The following is a 26,694-nucleotide window of genomic DNA, read 5'->3' as shown; positions in this document are numbered from 1 at the left end:
AGCACAATCTGAAGCTCTCATTCTAACTTGTTATAAATGACAAAGGTAAATTTATCTGCTGTCTCTAAGTACAGCACGCATTATTACATTACATGGAGGCAGACTGTCATATCTGGCAAATACTACAGCACAAATTCTAAACAAAAGGTGTCAAGAGTACAAAGGGGTTTGGTGCAAACCCTACAGCTATTTCTGCCTTACATGGTCTTCCAAGCCTTACCAGGGAGATAGTTGGCAGAACAGAAAGCCAAGAGAACAGAAAAGACGAGTCTAATGTATTGCTTATAGGGCATTTTGTGAACTAATAGGAAAATGCCCTCCCTCCCCAAACATTAGTTGTAACGTTTACCTAGTAAGATACCTATTAATATCCTGTCCCTGACTTAGGTTCTCTGTCCTTTGGCTTTTTTAAGACCATAATCAATACTTGCCTGCATTTTACAATAAAACATGCAGTTTACAAAATAAAATTCTTGTAGTTATCTCTGCAATGATTTCTGAACTTTTTTAAAGCATGTTTTATTTTCTGCATTTTCAAACTAGCTTCTTCTATACAGATTGCATTTGCAAATGAAAATTAAGACTAGCAATAAACTCCACAAGCCTATTTCTGAGTGACAGCAAAATGTAACAATTGAGTTGCTAGAGTAAGTCAGTATTTTTACCCACTTACTCAGTTCTCAACTGGGAGGAAACAAAAGATTTCCAAGTGCCACAAGCATCTGAGCCTGACCTGGAAGATTGCTTTGTACTGTACGTCTGAATTTTATGTTAGCTGTCTTGAACAGTGTGAATTTTTGCCCTTAAGAATTAGCATGCATGGAAACAATCTAGGGATTGTGCTGGCCTTGCAGTTGGGAGACAGGCAGACAGATGGGACACAGTTATGTAGTAAAATGAATGGAAGATAGCCATTCTTCATTACAAACTTAGATGCTTCTGTCAATTTAAATCACAAATCAGAATGGGGAGTATGTTCACAGCAGCTTATCAGGGATACAAGTTACGTGAGTACTACTCACACTGATAGGAAATACCTTGTTATATTCGCAGCTACTTTGGAACAGTTACTGACCCAGATGATAGGTTCTAGCACAAGGACAGCATCGCTAAGCCATATGGTGGTACTACTCAGAATATTATTTCTTAAGTCACCATCCAGAAAGAAGCACCTGCTCAGGGAAACAGATGCTAAAAGCTGTAATAGTGGTTAGAAGACAATGCCAGCTGGGCACTGTGTAGGTCACCGGAAGTGACACCATCTCATAGGCACGTTTTTGCATCTTTATCCTGGCTTTTTGACTGTCCTCACTCTTTTTCCTAGAGCAAGTTGATTATCTGAGCTGCAGCAGGCAAACCTTGGGACAGCAAGTACAACAGCTCTGACTTCAGAATGATTTTACCGCAGCTCCTCTAAAAATTATTTTTAGACTTAAAGCCTTCTGAAGAGCGGTTAAATGGGCACTTACTGCCTGCTGCATAGACTGTATAATATCCACTGTACAGAGACCTTTTGATTCATTCACCGGCTTGTTAGATATTGACATGACCACTGCAATGGAAAGGTTGTCATGGAGATGCAGAGGAAGAAGATGGCAGTTAAACTCTGACAAGTTACCTGAAAAGAGCCAAAAGAAATTTGCTGCTTTTTTTGCATACACTAGAGTGCTGTCCTCTCTTTTCAGGTTACACTTTCAGCGCTTTTAGTGACTACATCTATCTACACGCCCATGCTGATACAAGTGAAAGTGAAGATGTAGTTGTTTTACTGAGCCAAATTTCCCAATTGCTTAGCCCTACAAGTCACCTCAACTTCCACAAGCCTCATTAAGATCAGAACTTGCACAGAACCTCATAATGGCAGGAACTCAAGTGGAAGCAAGTGTATATGCAGGCATTCATCTATCCATCCCAACCAGATGGCCATGCTTAGATGCCTGCAGGACCATGGTTAAAGATGGCAACTATGCACATGGAAACTCAGCTAGCTCTGAAGGCAGCTAAACATTTTTACCACTTTGAGTATTTTCCATTGGTTTTCTCTATTACAAAGCCTGTGTAGTTCCAGCTGAGAAGATAGCTCAGGATGTTGGATATAGAGACTTGAGAACAAGAGATCAAGACCCCAAGTCTGTGCCACACTGCCAGGAGGCTTTTATAACAATTTAGGATGGTACTCGGGCTACTCAACAGAAGTTCCTCTCCTGGGTGCTGTGATTGCTTTTGTAATGACCCTAAAGAGCCAGAATTCAACAGACATGGGCAAAGGCCATCTGAATCACCACCATGACACCATAGTTTTGAGGTCTGAGTAAGGCACAAAGAGCAGGTGGTGTGTATATGGCCTTTAAGGTTGCCCATGATATACATGGGCATGAAATTTTCATATAAAAGTTAACTTACCATCTAAATGTCTGTAACTGGTTTTTTTTTTTCCCCTTTCATACAACAAACCCCAACAGAGCATCCACATTGGAGGCCAAGGACTCTTAGGAACATGATTTACAAATTCTACATAGTGTGAGGTCAAACATATGGTGTAAATAAATTGTTCAGAAGCCATAAAACAGAGGTAAATCCCAAACCCAGTGAAGCCAACCAAAAAACTCTTACTCTTGCCTTCATTAGGATTGGGATTTAGCTCATAATCTGATATTCCCTGACACGCTTTAGACTGCCACTGGATCACTACAATGTGTGAAGTCAGCTGAGGCCTGAAGGCACCTCCCTGTCTACAGAAATTCAGCATTAAGTCGCCTCTTTTCTCCCCTATCCCTAATGAAATTCAGCATTTAGTGGACTCACACATCCATTTGCTGAAATATATCTGCTAAATCCAAGCTTCTTATACATCTTTGCCAGCTTCTGCTTTCAAATTCTTTAACCACCACCAAACCCCCCCAACTTTCCCTCTCTTGGTTCCATTTTCCAGGATGGTTTTAAAGAAATTTATTTCCATAGCCTTTATTCCACTAAATTTAACCAATAAGAACACAGCCATGAGAGATTTGAGATATCTTGGGGTACAGTAGTTTAATGCCTCAATTACTTCTCTGACTGACCAGTTCCATGCACTAAAACTGTCAGAATCACTATGGAGACACAAGCAAAAGCTCTGCCAAAAATCTGACAGATTATTTACACATTTTTAGAAATGCCTCAGTTTGAAGATCTCAGAACTTGACTCTAAGCCCAAAGGAACCTCCCTCCTGCTAGCTTTACTTCTCCACAAAAAAAAAAAAAAAAAACCCAAAAAAAACCCCCAAAAAAACCTTCATATTTGTGGAAGCAGCTCTGTTTCAGTAAATTCAGGTTTGCTTTAGCTGAACGGCAGTATCACTTTCAAATGATAACTGCAAGCTCTCTCTGCACTAAGTGTATGTAAGAGATGACTACCTGTTTTGATGAAAACTGAAATTTCTCCCATCTTCCCCCAGGTGATGTGCCTTTGTTTACAACCATTGCACTGTTGTGCCCTGTTGCCGCTTAAATACTGCACAAGAAGCCTGTAAACACATACACCTTACAAATGGATTCTTCTCACCTGTGATGTCCAGAGAGCCTATAAGCTTAACACAGGGGCTAGTCAGTATCTGGATGCAAGACTCAGAGGACAAATCCAGCATACAGTGATAATTAAGGCTGGGAATCCGGTCAGCAAGGGTTTCTTGAATTCTTGCACAGAACGGCTTGGCTGGCAAGCTTCACCACAGTGCCTTGTGGGGTACCTGTCAGTCATGGATCCCATCAAGATCTCAACGCAAGTGATTGCATGGGAATATATACAGCCAGGAAACCAAAGTCTCTAATGCTATTTAATCCAACAAATATTCTGCCCATTTTGAAGGAAGCACAAGTTAACCCTGCAACAGAAGGATAGTATTATTTACTAAATCAAAACACTAACATCCTGGGCTTTCCCACTCAGCCTCTGAACCAGACCAAAGCAAAATATGATTTGTTTGCAAGAGCTGATGAAATCATAGCTCCAGATGAGATAGCTATGAGCTGCTGTAGCCAAAAAATAAACTTGTATTAAAAAAATGCTTATTTTTGGATATTCAAACACGGAGACATAAATATTTTGTGTGAATTTACATTATGATCAAACTGAAGAATTATGCAGGGGATCCTATGTGCACTCACATCAACAGCAAGTTTCCCACTGACTTAAATGACAGAATGCCAATCTTTGTTTAGTAACAGTATATAGAAAATCACACTGAGTTGGTGGGGCATGGTATTGTGGGTTGCTCTATGTTAGGTTTTTAAACTACCTGCTTTACCCTGATATCTGAACACCTTTGAACTGCACCTGAATTCCAGCGTGTTCTTCCTCTTGACACTTGTTTATGAAAAGCCTTTTACAGATGATGGTCAAAGATAAAACTACTTGCCAGGAATCTTACAGGACTGTAATGGTTTACAACAGCAGTGAACTGAAGGCAAATCTCTCAAATCTTTGGCAAGCAACCTAACAACCCTCTTATTTTGCATCACTGTATTCAAAGTTTTGCAGAGACAAGGAGTAACACATTCATTTTGGTTTCTGGATTCTTGTATATTAGGTTTTTTTAATATATTTTGTTTGAAAAGTGTGATAAAACCCAATTAAAAATGCATTTACTTCTAGATTCAGCAGCAAAGAGATGATATGCCATTTTTCCAAATTTGCTGATGAAGAGAGGGAACAAACATTTAGTTTCACAGAAGAAAATTTAGTGCAAATCAAACAACTCAAGCAGAAAAATAATTTATCAGCTTATCCTCCTAATGAGAAAAGAAAAAGAGATGGGAGTACACATTTTTGGCAGTGTTAACAACATTAGCTAGAGAACATTAAATAATGAGTTGGCAGCGGTGAGCCTTTGATTCAACTTCTTTGCTATGAATGAGTTCTGCATTGCAAAGCAGGTTTGTAAAATTTAACAGTGTTTTTACACCATACATTTTTTTTTTCTTATGCTAAGTATCTCAAAATTAGCTGGGCCTGCTGGACTTTAATGCTGTTGCACACTGGCAAAATAAAAGGGGAGATTTTCAAAGACAAATGGAAGTTAAACATCCAGCTCCTGACTTTCAGCATGATTTTCAATGGCAACCAAGTATTTAATTACTATTTATGTAGGAGAAAGGAAGTGTAACATGTACAGTAAAATACAGCTAAAAGATACCGTCCTGCAAGTGTGGTAGCTCTTGCTGTGCACCTCAGGAGATGGTCAGACTGTTCTGTCTGGACCACTGAAACACATTATTACTCCAAATCCCTTCTCAGCTGCTTGCCCCAACCCTTGCTTTTGCTGCAGCATGACACCACATATAACCATCGTCTAATGTTTTCCTGACAAAATGATCAATTAAAAAAACCCAACTATAATAAAAACATAGTTCAGATTATTCTGAATTATTTGTGTTAGAAAGCAGCTTCATCTAGATGCCCATGCTAGCACACCTAAGAGGAAGATTGCCTCCAACAGGGAATGGTAACAAGCAGATGGACCATGCTGGAAAATAATCTCTCAAGCTGGCACAGGAAGAAGCACACCCAAATAGAGCTTTATTTCTGCACAGCTGCTTCCAGGCTAGGGGAACAGTCAGCTCCAGGAATATCTCTTCCAGAGCAGTCAGAGCTATGTGCAGAATGGTCAAACACAGCCTCCAAGTCTGAAAACCAGAGAGAGAGAGAGAGAACTTGAGACACTCGTGCAAGAGAAAAAAAAAAATCCCCGTTCCCTTCAGCCTACAGTTCATACCCCTTCATTACAGTGAAGGGCACAACCACCCCTATGCCAAGACAAAATTCAAATCTGAATTCACAACTCCCTTTCAGAACAGCATGCTTGATGCAACAAAATTTATGGGTTTTTTGTACTTGTTATCTGGGTCTACTTATATTTTTATTTCAGAACCATTTGATATTTGTGTGGTGATTTTAAAAAAGGCTGCTTTTCATTTTACATTGTGGTGACAGTTCTTTAGATTTTGACACAAGAAACCAAAAATCTTTCCAAAAGTTCTATTAATAAAAATCCTTACAATACAGCTGATCAGATAGCTTCACTAAGATTTAGGAAGAAAGCCAGGCTTCCAACTAAGATTTGGAAGCAAGCCTATAAATGGTTTAAATACTAATAAATTCAGCTGTTCCCCTTATCCCTGGAAGTCCATCCCATGAAGATGCCAAGTTGTCCTATCTCAAGACGAGGCATGAAGTCTTTCAAATATTTCTGATTGCTTCTTTCAAATACCTCAACCATATACCAATTCATCTTCCTGCACAGGACATGTCCATGAAATAGTGTCTGACCTAGAGAAACATAACAGGGAAGTGTGCTGAGAGCTGATGCCATGTATTGCTGGAGACAAAAGCCAGCCCTATTCTGAGATGTACTGCCTTGAGAAAACAAAGTACTCACTTATCACAGGCCCTGAAGCAATTCTTGGCTATATCAAAATATCCCTCTGTCTTTGTCTCAGAATAGGGGCAAAAATGCAAAAGGCTTTCATCTGCAAATTCTCAACTGAATTACAGAAAAGTCTTTACTGAAAGCAGTCCAGCACTAGCATCACAGAACCTGTCATTTATTTGTTTTTTGTACTCTTCCAATGATAAACTAACTTCATATCATGAACACAAAATAAACTCAATACTACGGCAATTAGTTTTGACAGTGAAAGTGTTCATAAACTGTTAAACGTCAAATGATTCACCTCAGTTTCATAAGATTCCCCAAATCCCAAAGATAATCCAAACAAAATTGTAATAATAAAAAGGAAAATTAACTATGATTGGGTTCATTTAAGTCTATAATTTGACTGCTATGCATCTGTAATATTTTCCCCATTGGGTCATGATAGTTTAATGGTTTCACTTCTGCAAGACAGAAGAGATGCAAGTTATTTTGAGCACATCACTTGGAGATTTCAGAGATCATAATTGGATTTCTGCATCCTTTATGCCTATTCTACTACTATTTTGTCAAAGGCAGCATATCCTCCCTAATAAAATGTTAAAAACTAGCATGAAAAATAAGGGAATAAGCAGCTTATATTGAGAAGGTTGAAGAGTGTCTAAAGCAGATCTAGAAAGTCAACTATATGATGAAAGGAGAGGAAGAGATAAGTTCTGGCCAAGCTCAAACCTCCCAGCTCAAGCCACTTGCTCAAAGTGTTCACGGTAGAGCCCCAAGCTGCTCCCACCAAGCACCACAGCAAATCCCTTCAATACATCTTCTGTATAGTCCCCACCTGACACGGACAGTGGCAGGAGCAGCCACTGCATTTTCTGTTTCCCTAAAAGGTGAGGCACATCAGCATTCCTGTTGGCCACATGAAAGGATACCCATTGCTCAGCTCTCCATTTCATTCACAGCATATACAAGCAGGTGCAGGAGAGTGGTCCCAACCATTTTCTGTGGTGCAGCGGGGAGAAACCTCAGCAGAGCATGTAGCCATTAGGAGTGTCAGTAAGGAGGATGCAGCCTCAATAAAGAGCTCAAGAACAGTTAACTGCAGAGCCTTCACGTTTGCTTTCTTTCTTTTATCAGTGTTAGGTTTTACAGTTGGGCAAAAGTATCCTACGCCAGGTCACAAGACAATAGCCTGAGGGAAAAAGGAAGCTGGCATAAGTTAAGTTATACTTAGGTGGCTCTAATTTAAAGGCTTTTTGAGCCCAAGACATACAATCCCTTCTGAATTTAACAAATTCTCATCTAGGTGAGTCCAGGAAACCAGTCTAAGTTTAGAAACAAAAGTACAGTGTCTACAGAAGGCCCTTCTGAAATTAGTAGAAAGCTATTCCTGTCAAAGGGAAGAGACAGCTTTTTACACAATTCACTAAAATATATGCAAATATTTCTCTTCAGCATCAAGAACAGTGCAAATAAAGACAGATTGTGCATCTATTTTTTTTTTTTAAATAAGAATCAGTAATTTAACTCCCTACAGGAAGTGCTTTCTTCCACCCCCCAAAAGAGTCTTTTTCTATTGGCATTAACCTCAACAGTGCAGTCACCTGTTTTATGAATGATAGAGTTCCCAGCAGCAAGTAATGGGAAAGTGAAAACTTTCTCAGAAAAAATGGGAGGAAAAAAGCTAGCTTTTTCAGTAACAATGATGAAATTTGTAATAAAGACCAGCTGCCACTGAACTCTTATTATCAGACAGATCAGTTGAATTCACCTTACATTACACATATATTGTTATTTATATCTGCTGCCTGTCAGTATATGGCTGATTTCTACAGAGATGACAACATGATTTACTAGGCACGCTGATGTATGGGGCACAGCTGCACAGTCAGGAATGGAAGTGCTGACTCTTATGACTTTTAAACAACTGAACCACTGAAGTACTTTGTAGTCTTGAAGGTCAGACACACACTATGCAATAACATTAGCACAACAAGTTTTCCCCAACATGACAGGAGCAGTTATAAGCATAGAGCAATGAGGAAGGAGAGCTAGAAAACACTGGGGTGTTTGGCACTCACTTCACGATAGCCCTATACTGTGTCACTGCAAAAGCCAAGGATGATGCTGCAATGACAGCCTAGCATGAGCACCTGACCCAGTGGTGTTCCTCAATCAAATGGGATCAAATGACTAAGATTACTCAGGCAAGTTAGGATAGCAGAATGAGGCCCACAGAAGGATGCAAGTAAAATGATTACAAGGTTGTATCTCAATGGTATTATAGCTTCATGTATAACCAAAAGGAAATTCAGCATCTATACAGTAATAAAAAAAACTTCTACAAAATGTATGCGTCACTGCTGCAAACCAGCAATTTAGAAAGAAGATACAGCAAAAAACAATCCAAGAGAGTCAATCTGAACAAATTGCTGTGGATGCACAAAAGCTGAGCCAGCTGTGCTATTCGTTAACTACAAGATGCAATAGCTGGCTGATTATTGAGATTGTTGGTAGAAATATGATGAACTATTTTAAAATAATAATAAAGACAGCATTATTACTATGCAAATCAAAGAACAAGGCAACCTAAGTCACTTTTCCATATGTAAGATACTTCCCCATGCTACTCAAAAGCAAAAGAAACCTAGTAAAAAAAAAAAGAAATCAAGGAAACTGCTTGTCTCAAATATAAACAGCATATAACAAAAGTGACTATTTAGAGGGCTGTCTGCACTTTAACTGCACTTGTTACTTTAACTGTAACACTGTAACTGTCTGTTACCCATTATATCAACTTATATGGACTATTGCTAGAGCACAGTTTCAACGTAAGTAAGTCAGGTTTTGAGGCAACCTCCCAGCAGAACAAGTAACCTAATTAGTTTAAAGATGAAGCCTGGTAGATTTATGAATGGCATCATGGGCCACAAGTTCCCATCACAAGGACCTGGATTTAATCACACAAGAATCCCCTTTTGGTCCTGCATTGCTAAGTAAGTGGGGACTAATTTCTTGTTTTGTGCCTGTAGGTACCATGGCTACTACTCAGCCCTTCCACTAAAGTCACAGAAAACAGTAATAATGCAGGTTTACACCAGGCTAACAGAGTAGCAAGCCCCTTCTGGAGAGCTGGGTGATGATATTTCTTTCTGATATTATTTACCTTTTCAATATTCTTTTCTAAGCTTTTACTAGGTAGTCTACTGTCACCATTCCCAGGCCACTTTTAAACCATAAAACGCCTGCGAATCACACTGTTTCTTGGTAGTAATACTACACCTACACATTAAGGTCCCGTTTCTGAAAGTTTTGGAAATCCTTGGGAGACTTATTATGATCTATAAGAACAGCAGTGCCATAGGACAATATGACAAGGTGTTAGATGGTTCACCTCATAAGCAACTTACTGACTTATTAGAATCTAGTAGGTTTACCACCTACAAAAGTTCTCCTTAACATCAACCTGTAGCAAAATATCAACAATGAAACTTTACTAAAGCATGACAAAAAAAAATACAAATTCTTTTCTTCTGCACCTATAACAAGGTTCCTACTAGGGATTTTCTCTTCCAGCTCATACATCCACTTCCAAATGTTTATCAGTCATTTAAAAAAAAAAAAGAAAGCACTAACATCTTTATACACTGATGTATTCAAGCTCTATGCAGGCTATTCAAGCCAATGTATAATACCATACTCCGTTGATACCTCAGCTCCACTGAGACCTGCCTTTTGGCTTTGTTGCCTTTTGTTAGAATTCCCCGTCTGAATGATGCTTGCATATTGAATAGTTACATTAAACAACTTCATCTCTTTCTAGAGTCTTATGCCCTTATCTCTGGCGACCAGGGACATTTCAGACAGACAGCTCTGCAAATCAATTCAACAGGAAGTAGATAGTTCACTTGATTTGTTAGTTATAAAACTTGCTGTTTAGTGCCAAATACCCACAATGCTTTCCCCCCCCGCCTTAAGTAGTGTGGGTCAAGCTTTTTTTAATTATGTCAACCTAATCAGCAATCAAACTATGAATACAGAATGAACCCTCCATCATAAAAAGCTCAATAAAAAGTTAAAATCCAACTCTAAGAGCTTGAAATTACTGATTTATATGTACCTCTTTACACTTAGTTACCCTAAATAAGAAATAATTCCCATAATGTTTCACATAGTCAAGGAAAAGATGAGAAAGCTCAAACATACTTTCAGTTCTGTGGGACAGGAAAGATGTTATTTATGAATGTGAATTTATCTGGTACTTCTGTAAGTGTTATGACACATTCATGGTTTGCTGTTCAGTGACACTACCTGTGCTGCATGTAGTTTTGACTGTAAGATGATATTACCGTTGTCTTTCACCTTCAAAGTGCTTTCTTAAACAGTCTTGGGCTTTTCATCCTGTTACATACCTTACATTCATGTTAGGAGGTATTTGATTGCCTGTAAACAAGAAAATAATCAGATTAAATTAATCTTTTAGGCATTCATGTAATTTTGCTTCCATTAACTTCATCTTACTGACTTCCGACTAACCTGGAAAAGTTTAAGTGGAGGTGCATGGAGGGGTGGAAATACTGGTTAGAGAACAATGACTGGAATTGCTTTAGCTGGTATGCAATTCCCTTAACACCATACCACTGTTTCTGTACAGACATTCTTATGACTAGAAAAACATTGAGAAAACAGTGTTTCTGTATAAAAAGCTGCTTTTGATAGAAGGGAGAATAAAATTTCATCATAAGACATATTTGCGCCTGAACAAATTCACCATTTCACCCAGAGGGAGAAATTCAGTCATTTACACCATGAATAGGAGTGTTGGCTGGCAGAGAAAGCAAACTGTACACTAGATCAAATTTTCACATACTTGCAAAACCATCAGTTTTCATATTAAGTGAAAATTGGTAGTTTTCTATAGCTCTGTTTTCAATATTCTCAATCACCATCAGTCCAGGGACCAGAAATCCCAAGGTCAAGAACAAGCCCCCACTTTCAGAGTCAAAAGTTCAGAATCACCTTCTACAAAAATAGGCATCTTTTCACTAGTCCCTCTAGGTCTCCTGGAGTTACACCACTTTTTCACAATGAACCAGTTTGTAACACTTCAAATTAACAGGCTAAATAACAGCTCTGTTAAATAAAATCAGATATTACAGGTGGAAGTGCTTTTCTTCCCACAAAGACTCCTAAATCTTCAAAAACTAAATGAAGAAGCAGCTAAACCAAGAATTAGTTTGACTACACCATTTACCTAACTTAGTTTGTAGAAAATTAATTTGCATCTATTAGTAGGAACTCCAAATATTCTGCATTAATTGGGGCCTGCTTATAAGGCAACTGACATTACTCTCAAAAGGTGTGCATCTTTGGCTTACACAAAGAGGTCCCAATCCATGACTAACACTCCTCAATGTCAGGAAAATAATATTCATCATAATCCAAATTCCCTCCACAGAATTCAGTAAGAGACTCTAGCTGACTTAGTGAGTTTTTAAATTATCTCATAATATGGTCACCTCATCAGTCCTTTTTGTAGAAACAAAACAGAAAAAAAAAATAGTAATATGGAGCTGAACCACCAACATTCACTCCAGCAAGCCTCCCCATAAGGCTCTCATTTTTTTTTGTTTGTTTTAGTTTGATTTGTGCTCATCTGAAAGCGTTAACTATTAGACCGACAGTTGTGTTCTTGAACTACAGCAATATCTTCATGGTTTTTTTACCAGTGGCAGCTTGGGGCTTTTTGAATTGGGGATAGCAAGTAATTATTTCTTTATAGAGGCTGACAGAGATGCAGCTGCACCTCTGCATGCTGCAGCAATTTCTACCTACAGAATCAATCAAAAATGCCAGGAAGACAGTAAATGAAGGTTTGCATAAGGTAAAAACACATGTATACATGTAGCATTCTTACCATACCCTCCCTGCCCTTACTTATTTTCTTCTGTTGTGTACTAGCTTTAAGCAGTTCAGCACAATCTTAATATATGCTGACAGAGTGCTCTAGCAGAATAGAGCTGAACTAAGTGCTGGTGTTTTCCCACTGCAATGTAGTATTTCCTCTGTTTGGAGTCCCCTTTAGTTGGTGTTTTCACACACACTAGTTGAAGTTTATCACATCCTATACCTGCAAAAGTAGTTATGACCACAGTATAAGGAGTCAGACAAACGTAGCAGTATCGCAATCTGAAACTCTGCTTGACAGAATATTACTATTGACCAAAGCTAACAGAAGGACAAACTGCTTGTATCAGGCACAGTAAAGGACTTAAGCATTGGTAAGGTAGTCTCTGCTTTGCTGGTTTCCTGTCCTGAGTAAGGACCATGAATTCAAAGTGAAGTTCCTGACCGCCTGTGTAGTCACCACACAGGTATGGACATCTCACAATCCAAACAGACTAAAACCATCAACATTCTGCATATTCACATATATCTGTATAGAGCAAAGGAAGAGCAAATAATGAGGCAAGGCCTTAACCTCCAAACCTTAGGAAACCATTGATACAGAGCACTGTCTGTCCAGTCATCAAAACAGCCAAGAACTCACCTGGGAGAGTAGATGCACTTCCCTTCAAAGAACCCCAGGCAAGGCAGACTGCTTTCTGCCATGGAAAGTGGCACAGCAAATCAAAGTCTCTCCTTCACTAGAGGAAACTGAAATGCATATAAACTCATCTATCTTGGGAGAGATAGTCTCAACTTCCAATGCTAAAGTGGAGTTGCTGTGCAGAAAACAAAAAAATCTTTTGAGAAGGGAAGTCAAAAAGCGTGCATAAGAAGGAAGAAACTTCATGGCAAAAGACAAATCACTCTTTGGGAGCAAAGCCATGATTTTGTTTTGTTCTCTATTTTTGCCAGTGACTTGAGAAAAGAGGCTAGAACCAGCCAGCATAATACCTGTCTCTCCCTCCTTTCTTTTCTCCAAGTTTCCTGAATTCTTTACAGCTGTGATGCTTGCTGGAAAGAGAAGCAGGAAAGGTTCCTCTGAACCAGGAACAGCCTGTCACACACTTTTGAAAGGCAACAAGCTTCTAGACAGAGAAGGAATTTGAATCTAGGTCTCTTCTGTCTTCTATAAGCACTCTTACACTTATTTTATTTTTGTAAAGAAAAAAAACCAACCCCACTCAAGTAGAATGACACCAGCCCTATCAGTAAGGAAAGCAGGTATGAAATAAAATGCAAGGGATGACTGCTATTTCCAGGCCAAGCTCCTTACGGAACATGAAAAAAGGAATGGTAAGTTTCAGGATCTCAGTTGAGCTCAGGACTGAGCTGCATGTTCCTGTCCCACTAAGGCACTTGTGGATATAAGCAGAGAATAATTTCCAGATGTTTGGCAAAATAAAATGCTTGAGAATTTCAGCAGTTCATCTACCTTCAAGATGAAGCAGCAAGGGGTCTTTGGCAAAACTAAGTGTTTAAGTCTCACTTTATACACCCAAGTGCTTTTTAGTCTATATAGCACAGTCTATATAGTGCTATATTTAGTCTATAGCATCACATCCAGATAGGTCCTCTTCAATTCTTAAATTTTAAGATTAAGTAGAAGGGGGGTTAACTGTAGATTTTACCTGTGCTGCATCATAAGGAGGTATCTCCGGTTTTGCACAACTGCACTGTTATGGTACTTTCTACTCATGTTGAATGATGTGCTGATAGCAACAACTTGTAGAGTACATAAGATTTTTCACAACAGTGTTTGTCAGTAAGGTTTCAGCTTTGGTTACAGCACTGGGCATTTAGCCATCTGAAATCCATCAACTACAAAGGCTTATACTTTTGTATAACTACCTTCTCTCTGGTCTGTAATGCCTGGAAATTTCTCAGCTTCAATGCTTATGCTACAAAGGAAGCTCTCCAGTTTCCAAGTTACTTAAGGCTGACATGCTCCTTTGAGAAACAAGCTCTTTCCAAAGGTATCAGAATAGCAAGGCAAGGCTCCTCCATCTTCTGCGCCTTGTTCCATCAAGTACAAGGGAATCTGGGCATGCAAATTACACAAAGCTAAATTAACCAAACTCTTCATTTTGATATAAAAAGAAAGGATTCTTCTTAAATCAAGCATTAGAAGCTGCAATTTAATCTAACATTTTGATATAGTACAGGCAACTTCAGACATGGGGAGAAGAAGAGCGTGACTCAAGTTTCTCATTTGCAGTATTCCATGAAAAAGACATGGTACCATGAGGACTTAATGCTGTGTCTTCACATTATGCTGCAGTATCACCAAGTAGTTTTTGGTAAAAAAATGCTCCAAGTTTGTTACATGCTGAAGCCTGAATGCAATCATCCATCACAGCTCAAGAAAAACTGCAACATTAATCAGTCTGTTCAGTGTTGCCTTCATCCAAACACTCCAGTAGACAGCTAATATTGACACTCTGCATGTGAAAAAGCTCTGGTCTACATGCTAGGGTCTACTGCATACAGCAATATTCTCATTTCAGTGCAAGTTTGCTCTTTGACTTCCAAATAAACAACACACAACTTCATCCCTAAACCTACTTAGGCATAATAAGCCACTTCGAAAACACTACTGTTAGGCTATTCCCTGCTCTGGAGTGAGCTGGGAGATAGTTCGTTTTTCTTTACGCAAAGCTTCACTAATACCTCAATTTTCTTTCCTTTTTTCTTGGTCTTAATTTCATGTAGGAGAGTGAATTAGCCAGGTTCAGTATGAAAATCATTCAGCCTTCTCTTACATATAGCCCGCCTCATTTTTTTCAGGGTGACTGCTGACACTCTGCTTTTACCCCACCTTTAGCAGAGACTACCAGGCTTCTTGCTCAATCCCAAGAATGCCGTTTAGTCTGTCAGCTCAGGATGTTGCTCTTAGAAACTTTTTTTGCAATGCTGACTTTAGTTTTCTTGTAGAAAAACTGATGTACTTAGGCAGATAATCTTGCTTTCTCCATCCATTTTAACAACAGAAGTCTGCAACTCAAAGAAAAAGTGTATATCCATCCACACACAAGGAAATAAGCATCTAGTAAATAGATGCAAAGTCAAATCAGGAGGAGAGCTAGGCAGTTTCTTTGTTCCTTGTTAACAGTTTAAACCCACCCCCTTCTCCAACTTACTTTTGTATCTGGCTTGAGCAGAGGGGCAACACTGAGTGCACAAACAGGCCTAAGAATTGCTGCAGCTTTATTCCATCTCCCTTCAAAGTTGTATTTGGACACAAGGCTGAAGAGAAACCAGATAATAGGAAAGTTCCTCTACTCATTCCCCAGAACATGCAAACTAGAAAGACTGCAATAACCGAGTAAGTTGCATATAGTATGTAACACTGAGTAGAGATTTCAGTTCAAAGCCTCATTCATCCCAAGGACTCAAATAAGCAGTTCAAAACCACAGCAACTCCCTGTTTTCTCCACATATTGTCTCTTTGCCTGTATCCTTTAGGAAGGGATTTACAGCACTGAATCCCAATGTTGTTTCATCTTTAGGAAGGAACAGAAAGCCTGGCAGATACTGCCACCACATGTTGCCAACTCTCCATTTGAATAATGAGAGGTGTCTTGTCATAGCTAGGGAGGAATAAAGCTCTGTTTCTCAAAGATTTATCTCTGAGATATTTGGGAAGGGGGGGTGGTTATGTCTTTCGGTCTTTTCCAGCAAGCCAAAACCCTCCTACTTGACTTATCTTTCAGTATCTTTTCATGTCTGTCACCTCTAAAAATCCCATCCCTCCCAAATTAATTCTGCACACCTTTTCAGGGAGGGTGGAAGGGTGAGATAAGTGACAGCCCAAGTAAAAAACTCAGATCCTGAGAATTATCAGAATGCTGTCCCACAGAAATATCCTATTGTGTCTGAGGACCACTCCAGTGTTCCTGCCCTGCCATAAAGAAACAATTTTTTACCCTGGGAAAGAAGGTGATGAGAAGGATGTATAGTTCTAGCTGAACTGAGCAATGAGGAACTGAAAGCTCAAACTGCTTCACACCCCTGTGTGGTTAAGGCATTTCTGTATGTGTGGGTTTAACAGCTCTAAGCTGCTGTTGCTCAAGAGGTAATATTCCATTTACATCCAAGCTATAAAGTTTTGGCAACAGTCCCCTTGGTTTATAACAGTAAGGGACTAGGGCAGATATTCTTCTCTCTAATGGGGAAAGGTCAATATTTTTTATATTGGTTTTATGATTTTTTTTTTTTAGTATTGCAAAAAAAGGTGCTTTAATTCTTTGTCTACTGCCTGTATGATTTAGGGAATAATATTGGACCACCCTACAAGTATAGCTAGATGGTTGTCATTTTTCAGTATTTTCCCTCAACTAGTCTCTTCGGGAAAAATGTGTCAATGATAATAGATCATTCTTGTTTCAATTAATTCAAACCATATTCCCAAGTCTTTAAACATATCCAGCCCAAATCCAGCTGGAGCTCCCCAAAGCAACTTGCAAGTCATTCAAGCACTGCAAAGGCCAGGAAACATTTGTAGTGGCAGAGCAAGATAATATGAACTCTGTAAACTTTTACAGATAGCCACATTTCAGAAGACACATAAGGAAAACAAATACCTCAAGGAATGACAGAATGAAAGCACCTGAGAACTATAATGAAAATTTGCCAGCTTAGCAACAAATTCTGCTTGCCTGCCTTTAGCAGCCAGCAGAAAAAAAAAAAGGTTATTTGCACATCAGTAAGAATTTTCTGTAGTAAACAGTATTTGTGGGCAGTGAAAGGAGTAATAACAAGATATATGTCTTCAGCTATTTCCAGAGTATGAGGAAGGAAACTGCAATTTCTTCCCCTTCTTCTGAAGACCCTGCTCCTGGATATGGCTGAAAACAGGGAATGCCTAGGGAAATCCATTCCAACATCCCACAGAATTCCTTGCAGAATGTCCCACTTCTGGGAAGATATTCACACTTACTAGGGGTTTCTTAGTAAGAACAGAGTTGTTCTTTTTCTGGCATTCACTTCCTTTTTCTATCCAAAGGATAAAGTAGAAAAAACAGGGAGAATTTTCTCTCAAGAGGTGTGCTCTCCCTTCAGTATCTGTATCCACAAGGCTCTCACTGATACTCATTTTAGCCAGTCTACCCTGAGTGAATATTGAACAGCCCTATGAGACCTGGTCTTCTGTCTTTAGAGGAAGGCAATCTGAGTCCACAGATACATTTCTATTGGACATTCTTCTGGAGATGAGGCACCAGAGACAGCCTAAAGCCAGATGCGGCCTTGAAAAGTATTCATACTATTATCTTCTCACTGGAAGAATCTGGCACAGCTAAATTGGGATAAAAATTCTGCAAAGCTGTACTTGGAAAGCTTTATTCCATTACCTGGGAACTGCTGGCACAGGGGACCACTTTTTCAATTACTTTTAAAATAGTTACACATCTAACCTTAGATCATGAAAACAATATTGAAAATAAACCCAATCACACTGCCTTCTCATTCCTTCCAGTCTATTTTTACATGTTTCTTCTTGTTAAGGCAAAGACACTACTTACTCTTGATCTAACTCAGATGTGTCTAACTTCCAGATTCTTATGCTTTCCAGAGAAATTCTTAATCTGTAACGTGGAAAGTACAGCTTCTCACCAATAAGTTCCCTTGAAACCTTTACACCTCCACTCACCCCGCCCCCCCCCCCCCTCCCCCCCATTCAATATTCCCAAATCCTTGCTTAATGGAGAAACTTGCCCTCACTACATATACAGACTGCATACAGGCCAAGTTAGATGTCACCTTGGAAGTGCTGGATTTTCCTTCTGTACCTGTTGCTGCAATACTCCCTCATTTTACTTTTAGCCAAAGCCTAACCTGAATGAGCACAGAATGATTTCATGGGAGTCTTGCTGGACCTCATGGACGTGAGATGGCTGTTTCTAAAGAGGATGTGGCATGTTCATTATCACAATCCATTTTAAATCTACAAAATCCTTTCCCTAGAAAACTAGAGGAAAACAACTGTATGCAACAGGAACACATTAAGTTGAACCGGCCCAGAAGGATGTTCCCTGTAACATTTATCCTAAGTCAAAACAGTAATCAATATTAAGAGAAACAGAAGGTGATTTGTATTTAACTGATTAGTTTGGAACATACCATAGGAACTCATTAAACTGCAGTAGGGACCAGGAACCAATACAACTAGATGTAGCAGGAACAAAGTAACAAACAAGGATAAAATTATTCACATTAGCATAAGAATTGGCAAACTTCAGTCCCAGTTTAGGTCAAATGAAGTAGATTTACACTAGGAATCTCCTCAACTCCTTGCATGCTCCGTGAGGGAGTAATGTATTCTTTCCTAACATCTTAGCATACAACAGTGTCATTCCTCAGACACTGACAAATATGTAACACTTGCAGAAAAGCAACATGTGGCAGAAGACCAGGAAAAATTCAGCTCAGCAACAAAATATATGATACTGTTCAGTTAAAGTGATAAACTGCTTAAAGATATATGTATGAAGAGGGATGTTGGAAAGACAAGTTCTTGGGATTTGGCTGATTTTAAGGAAGAAGGAGAGAGGGGAAAAACAAACAAAAAAAGAAAATAAGATGAGCCCTAGTTCATCTTTTCTATAAATCCTGCTGAAACAAGCCACACCACCCCCCGCCCCCCAAGCACAGGGTGATTAACTCCATCATAAACAGAGGGCCTAATCCCCATTAAACACACAGAAGAGATCATTTAGGTCTCTGCTATCCCAGGCCACCAGATCATGGCATCCCTTTCACATGCTGTTCAGGCATTCTGAAGTGCCTTCTTCCTTCCTGTTCTCACCACTAAGACTTCTGCATTGATCATTAAAAGCTTTCTTACATTCAGGCTAGATGTAATAACAGCCGGCAAATACTTTTTCATTTTGTAGCATCAAGTCTTGTATCTTAATACTTTCACCCATAGTACTTCTGTGTTTTTTCTTATGTAAAACCGCTATATCCCTTTTCAGATTCTATCAGGTTAAGCTACAGTTTTATGCTCTGACAAGAGAGACACACTTCTTTCCCTGATCATTTTTTAGAACCTTCTCTTTTTCATAGCTGTGATGAACCAGAGCTGTGCACATACCCCAAGTTAGGTCAGCTCAAGATTTGCACATACAGTGCTGTTTGTGCTTCCCTTTAGCATCCTGGAACTGTTAATTTTTTTTTTTTTTTAATAGGTGAGTAACAGTGATCATTGTTGGACAGACTATACCTGCAGTCTTTTTCTTCTCTCCATTCCAACTGAGGAAGTGACACTCCTGACTTATAGCAAAAAATCTCATTAGTATTTTGTAACTGATTGAATATGCATTTTGCACTGTTATTTAATCTTACCTTGCTGGTCAAAGCAATTTTTTTTTAAATCATATTCAAAACTTAGTGTACTGCAAATTGTTTCAAATTGGTCATTCACAAATCACACTAATGTAGCCCAAGTCTTTCTGCCAAAACAATTGACAGACATACTAAATACAATACCAAGACCAGTTCTTGCAAAAGTCATCTTCAGAGGTGATTGAGTACTTGTAGTATTAGCCACCAATCCAACAGTTCCCATTCCAAAACACTTTCTCTTTAGCTAAGACCTTACGCATGTTGGAATAATCTAGAGATTTCCTTTATGGCTCCACATCACATAGTTCCACCAAAAACCATATGGATTGGATCTCCTGCCTTTACTTCATCTAAAAATACAGATGATCACAAATAATTATCAGCTTATTTTAACATCAACTCTTGCTTACTGTCCAGTTACCTCTATATCTATAACATACTTTGCAGAAGAGGGATGTACTTAGAGCTCTTCTTGCTACAGACACATGAGCCTGTAGTTTCCTCATTTAATTGTTTTCCATTTTAAATACTGGTTCTACATTATCTAGTCTCTAATTATATAGCGACAGTCCTAAATTAACAGAATCCTTAAAATATCTTCTGTCACACTTGAACATTGCATATCCGTTTTTAGAATTTTGGACAAATGATCAAGTCTCAGAACAGACTGCTTTGAGTTTTGTTTATGCTCCAGACCATGTCAACATTTACATCCTCAGTCCCATCCCAAGTGTCTGCTGCAGGAGCAGGACTAGGAAAAGCTACCAACTTCTAAACAGCCACAGTTAAGGGAGGAAACACTCTCTTGGGTAGAAATCTACCCAGAATTAGCACTAAGTTTCACCATCTGGAGCTTGTCTTTGAGAGCTTCTAGTTAACTTCACACAATTATATCATTAACAAGTATCTCTGCATGAGTGCAACCAGTCTTAAGAGCATCCCTTGAAATATTCCATCTACAAAACCAGAAGCTCCTCCTCTCCAATATATCTTCCACAGTTCAATACACCATTTTGTTTGCATCAATTTGCTCATGAGAACTAGATTCCTATCCTGGCATCTCCTGCCTTTGACAGAAGCTGTGCAAGATAATGATGTTCTGAGTCAGCACAAAGCACACTGGCTGGCAATGGCGCATAGATGATGAGGAGTATTTGTCTTTGGAAGTACCTTTTTATTTTAGTGTTAAGTGCATTATCAAATTCAAGGGGTTTCTTTTGTGAAAGAGACCACTGTTAAACCTCACATGCTTTTAGGTTGCATCTAAGTCAGACTGCATTAATGTCATAACTCAATCAGGACTTTAAGTACACCTTCATTTTATATACATGCGTTTTGTCCAGGGCTAGCTTAATACAACCCCTCCAGCAGAAGGGGTTGTAAAGCAGCACGAATGTCAAAGCATCCCCAAACATTTAACTTGAGCTCTGCCCTGCCAATGTGCCTCTTTAGGAGAGTTAAAGTGAAAGATTAATTACAGACAATTACAATTAAGCCAGTTAGAAGCATAATTTCACATGCATCAGGGATAAGCATGCTGGTTGCCTGTACTGATTCCAGAAGACTGATCACCTCTAAGCCTGGCTGACCTGGAAGCTAGAAAGTCTCAGAAGCAGAGCAAGGTACATCAATTCACATTAACGCCTACAAAAAGAAAGGAAAAAAGTTATCACTGATGTGCTGTTTTAACACAAGTTTTGAATAGTTCTGAACAGCTGAAAGAGTCAAATCAGAGACATCAAGCCTGGCTCCATATTAAAGGCTGCAAAGGATTCAGTTCCAGAACACACGGGGGGGGGGGGGGGGGGGACGGACCGGACACAGCATGCAATCACCAACCAAAACCTACATATACATTTGCAGAATGATTTCCGAGGAAGTTCTGAGGACAGACTTCAGATCAAATGCCCACTGTAAAGAGAAGCGATATCTAATAATGTTACAGATTCAAGGACTTGGTTGTAACTGCACATGCAATTAAGTCTGAACATTAAGGAATTACTGCCCTTAATTTTTGTCAGCAGTGGTTTGTGCTAGCTGGCACTTTAATTGGACATGAGTTTTCTGATCACTATTTACTGAATCTCAGTTGACAGACAGTTAACACTTAGCTCTGCAGAGGTAACAGCATTCAAATCCAACTGCAAGAACACATTCAACTTGAGCCATCCACTAACTCCTCCAAAAAGAACATATTATAGCTATAATACAGATACATTATTTTCTGCTACTATAAAATGGCACCAGATAAAATGATTCACTGGAATCTCCTAACAAATTGCTCATTTTTAATCACAACTGTCCAGGTGCTGCTATTTATCAATAATAGAAAAATTAAAAGGTTAAAAATAGTGTACAGTTTAGCACAAAAGGCAACATTTGAACAGAAGCACATAATTTTAATTCGCTTTGAAGTTTAAAGCAATCCAAACAAAAAAGTTAACGATATAAATACAGAATAAATGCACATAGTTTACAGCCAACTACATGTATGCAAGAATAATAGCAAACCTCACATGAGCACTGAAGTATTCTCAAACTGTCCTTTGTGAGTGTTTAGCTATGACTCCAAGGGCATAATTATGTTCACATATGCACGGTAGGCAGACTCTCTTAAATAGAAGAACTGAAAACTTACATAACTGAGTCTTAACAGAAAGTTGAAAAAAGTAGTACATTTACCCAGGCACACTTCAGTGTCCAGCCTGTTTTCCAAATTTAAACAGTTTAAACAGGAAGCAACATTTATAAAGGCTCTCCAATCTTTTGTCTCTGGAAGCATTATTTTAAAATGCTACAGTCTGAGGAATGTTACAAATGTCACTATAAGAACAAAAACAGAATAGCAGAAACTGTCACTAACAAACATCTCAATCAGAAAGGAATATATGGAGTGTATTATGTAAACAGCGAACTAGGCAGGTGCAATGTCAATATACAAGTGGACAGGTTGATGTTTCAGTTACAATTAACATAACCAAAAAACTCCATAAATCCCTAGCGTAAATCTACTTAAAACAACATACGCTAGCAGATCAGAAATTCAGACAGAAACAGCAGATCTATCAGTCAGTTTAAAGGCTGGGCTCAGCCCTCTGCAACATACCACAACTCACCTGTTTTCACACAGCTTTACAGGGACTGAATGGATAATAGAGGGGCTGAGAAATGTGACTGCATTCACTGAAATTATTTTTTTTATGGCCTTCCAAACTCGGGCCACCTTGCCACATCCCCCCAGTACGCCACAGACACTCAGTGACAACCAGTGCACTGTAACACCGAGCTAGGCAGGCCCTGGCAGAGGAGCTTCTTTTACCTCTAATGAACACATGCTCCAGTGCCATCTTTTGACTGGTTTAGGAAACTGCAGTCTTACAGCATTTCCCAAATCTGTTAACTGGTAACCGAGTCAAAATTAACAGCTTGTAATAACATTTAAGTTTCATCTAGGCAAGGGAAATATGAGTAAACTAATTGAAGTCCAAGACCTTTTCCTCTAGCACAGAAAAGTGTGACATAAATAAACTACATTCAAATCAAGATGCCCATCTAAGTTATAAGAAAGTTTAAATGCACTCCTTTCAGTTCTGTAGTTAAAGACATTAATGAATGTAGCATCTTCTTACTCCTTTTGAGTTTTTATAATAAATATCAAGAAAACTATATAAATAATTCAAATATCTTTGGGAAATACTTCAGAGGTAACTTTGTATGTACTGGTAGTTTAAAAATAACAAAAATCCCAAGAAACTTTGGGTTTATGTTTTGTTATGTAAAGCAAGCCAAAAAGATCACCCCTGAAGTTTAAAACATTGCTTAAAACACCCCTTAAAAAGGTAGAATAATAAGCTGATTGTCTATTTTTAGCTATTGTCTCCCATATTCAATTATCCTTGTTAACATTTTTTCTACTTAACTCCAGGGGGTCTGTTCTCACCCAGACAAGGCACACACATGGTACCCGGTGAATTAATGGGAGATGAACATGTAACCAAGGGAGAACATATCCAATAAACAAGAGGAGAGTAACTCTCATGAAGCCTACACTAATCCAAGTGTTAACTGTATTCATGAACTCCAAAGCTGAATATTGTCTTCGCCAATTTAAATTTTGCCTATGCCTGAATAATCTGGATAGCCTGAAGAGTAATCCACTTTCTACACAACAAAAATTACAGCAAGTAGCTATTCCTGCACTTAGTTATCTCAACAATGGCATCACAGCAAGACTTAGGTCAGAGTCATGATTACTCCAGACCTTTCCTAGAGAGATCACTAGAAAAAGACCACTTTAGAACACACATTTAAGCACTCCCCTCACTTCTAAACTATCAAGTTCACCTTTGGTCACATCACAGACCACGCTATCTGTCCCTAAAAGGTAAGATAACGTTTTCCAAGGAGAAGGAAGTCAATGCAGCTAAGCCTCCACTGCAAGGTCACTGTACATATTATAGGTGGCTTTTAGAAGGATGAGCAATTAGTACAGAGAATTAAATGAAATATTCAAATACTTTGACACTGTGTGGAAAACATGACAAGGGTCAAAATAAAGGAAAGCAAATGAAAAAAACCCAGACTGATTGTTCTGCAACAGAGATACTATGGATCTACAGCATAAAATGTTTTATCCTGCACAGCTTACATGGAGATCAAACCACATGCTTTGTTTAAAACCGAAGTGCATGGTTTGAACACAGTTTGACTACAGATAACCAGTAAGAAGAAAAGTTATAACCCATAAGAAGGCCACAAAGTGCATAAGGAGTCATTCATAAAATAAAGCCATTGCACACAATGCACAGTTTAAGTGTACTGAAGTACCACACTGGAAGAGTTGATAGCACAGTTCTGTCCACACCAGTGCAGCAGCATTTATATGCAGAAAGCTATTGCCCCCAACTTATAATGATCACCTTCCTCATAAGGATCATGGACACAGACTGAGAAGTACTCAAGGTGCAGATAAAAGATACATGTTTGGAAAGCTGTACAAGTTCTTGGAACATTAAGCTTCTGATTTTGACACTCCAGCTATATGATTTTGGAAAACCCTGTAAATTATGACAGAATAAACTAGCTAAGCCTCACTGCTGAATGCAAAGCATTGTTTTGCAATTGGCTTATAGAACAAAACAATGCCTGAATATTCAGACAATTTGGAGGACAAGGCTATACTGTCAGCTGCAGTTCAGTATACAGGCTCAAGTTGGAAGAAGTGACACAGCAATTATCAAGGGAAATGCTAACAAGAAAATCTCAATTACAATTTTCTCCATCATTCTGCACAGAGGCTGTCTGCACTGAAAAGATCTACCACAATGTCAACTGTTTTCTGCTTTCTGGTCGCCTTAGCCACGGTGATATGTGTTCTCCCCCTGTATTCCCATATAGATACTAATAATTCAAGTCAGGATTTGCCAGACATTTTAGGATAATACAGCTCATTCTTAGGTAGCATGAAACCATTTGATTGAATCCTGTATTCACAAATGGTAGGCTGGACTAGTTGAGATTTCTCATCACATTAAGAATCCTTAAAAGGGCTATGAAATAGCATTCAGCAAATTCTTTTAGCTGTGTGAGTGACCTGACAGGCTGGCAAGGAAAACTGATGATATAGGAGAACACTTCATAGGTGTCTCTTACTTAAGGAAGTTCCAGAAAAGGATGATGCAGCAGAACTAGAAATCCACATACACCAATGTTAACAGATTGATAACCTGAAGAGTTCACCAATCAGATCCTCTCTCACTAACCTACAACACTGCTCAAACTTAAAACAGAAAAAAACCCAAAAGCAAGTATCACCTTCTGTAGTGAAGAAATTATGCTGTTCTGGGTCCCTGTGCCATATTTTATCTTGAGGTAGCAACATGGAAAACTTTACACACTGACTGCTACCTCAGTCTCTTTATGTATCTTCAGAGTAACTGAATGGAAGTTTCAGGTATGGAAAGGTATGAAAGTACTGTCTTCTCCACTCTTCCAACAGGTTACTGTGCAGTAAAACAGAACAAAAAGGATGTAGTTGAGAGCAATTACTAAGGAAAGTGAATAAGGCTGCCCAAGAATATATTTTATGGCCCCTCCCTCACCCATCAGGTCTCTGAAGATGACTGAATGGCCTTGTCTAGATTAACAGATAAAAAAAGTAACAATTTTGAATTCAAAGATGTATAAAGGCATTCCCTAAGGGGAAGTTCCCAGTTGTCACATTGCCAAGAGACCACACAATAAGGCAGCAAAATTATTCATAGTTGCCCACAATCAACCTTCTGTTTTGTCCATAGCTGCATGTTCCTGATACAACTTTCCTTTGAATTGACATTCAGTGGTCCACTCCAGTCTTTCCATCTTCCACCTTCTTCTAGGAAGCCTTATCACACTGCTATCCATCAAGCAAGTAGACTACCACTTCATAGGTTGACATCATGATAGCCGTGTTTGGAATCTGTCTGATCAGGTGCGTAGTTAAACCTCGGTAGAGGGATCCATACCCTTCTTCTCGCACAAGCAAAGATAGCGTCTGGAAGAAAGATCTGTATTTTGTTCCCTCTTCTCTTAGTCTTGTTCGTACAACCTCTGTACAAAGAAAACCACATGCAGTTATGTTCACCGCTTCTCATTATCTTTCCCAGAAACCAATTAGTGATTTTACACTAAAATGAAATCTTTCCCACTCCCCAAGTTCTCAATATTAAAAGAACTCTTTAAAAAAGGAGGAGGAAGTTGCAAACCATGTATGTGCAAGAGGAAAACAAGTTAGTTTTTTGGCAGTATTAGATATCTAACTAAGTAAGAAAAGTTTATTTGTTTAGTTAAAATCCAGAAGAGAACTCTTGTTTGGGCTTATGTTTTAGCTTGGAAATTGCCACTAATGAAGTAGTCAATCCATTAACAAACTTAATGTATACACAACTACTTTGTAGGAAAATTGAGTGCAACTGAAAACCAAACTAGACAGCCTGTGTTCCTAGAAGAGGGACAA

The 26,694-nt window shown here is 38.8% G+C and overlaps 1 protein-coding gene across 2 annotated transcripts in view; it reads right to left on the bottom strand.

Annotated features, from left to right (window-relative positions):
• Positions 1 to 22,078: 22,078 nt before the first annotated feature.
• SLC25A36 (solute carrier family 25 member 36) overlaps positions 22,079 to 26,694 on the bottom strand; it is a 33,922-nt gene continuing 29,306 nt past the window's right edge. For both annotated transcript variants that reach the window (XM_030028058.2, XM_041126553.1), the window contains exon 7: positions 22,079 to 26,288. In XM_030028058.2, coding sequence (XP_029883918.1) covers positions 26,095 to 26,288 — 194 coding nt within the window. In that variant the 3' untranslated portion in view covers positions 22,079 to 26,094. The remainder of the gene's footprint in view (positions 26,289 to 26,694) is intronic.

The sequence above is a fragment of the Aquila chrysaetos genome, chromosome 10 (assembly GCF_900496995.4).
Source record: "Aquila chrysaetos chrysaetos chromosome 10, bAquChr1.4, whole genome shotgun sequence".
Taxonomy (NCBI): domain Eukaryota; kingdom Metazoa; phylum Chordata; class Aves; order Accipitriformes; family Accipitridae; genus Aquila; species Aquila chrysaetos.
This window is presented reverse-complemented; position numbering and strand designations above follow the sequence as displayed.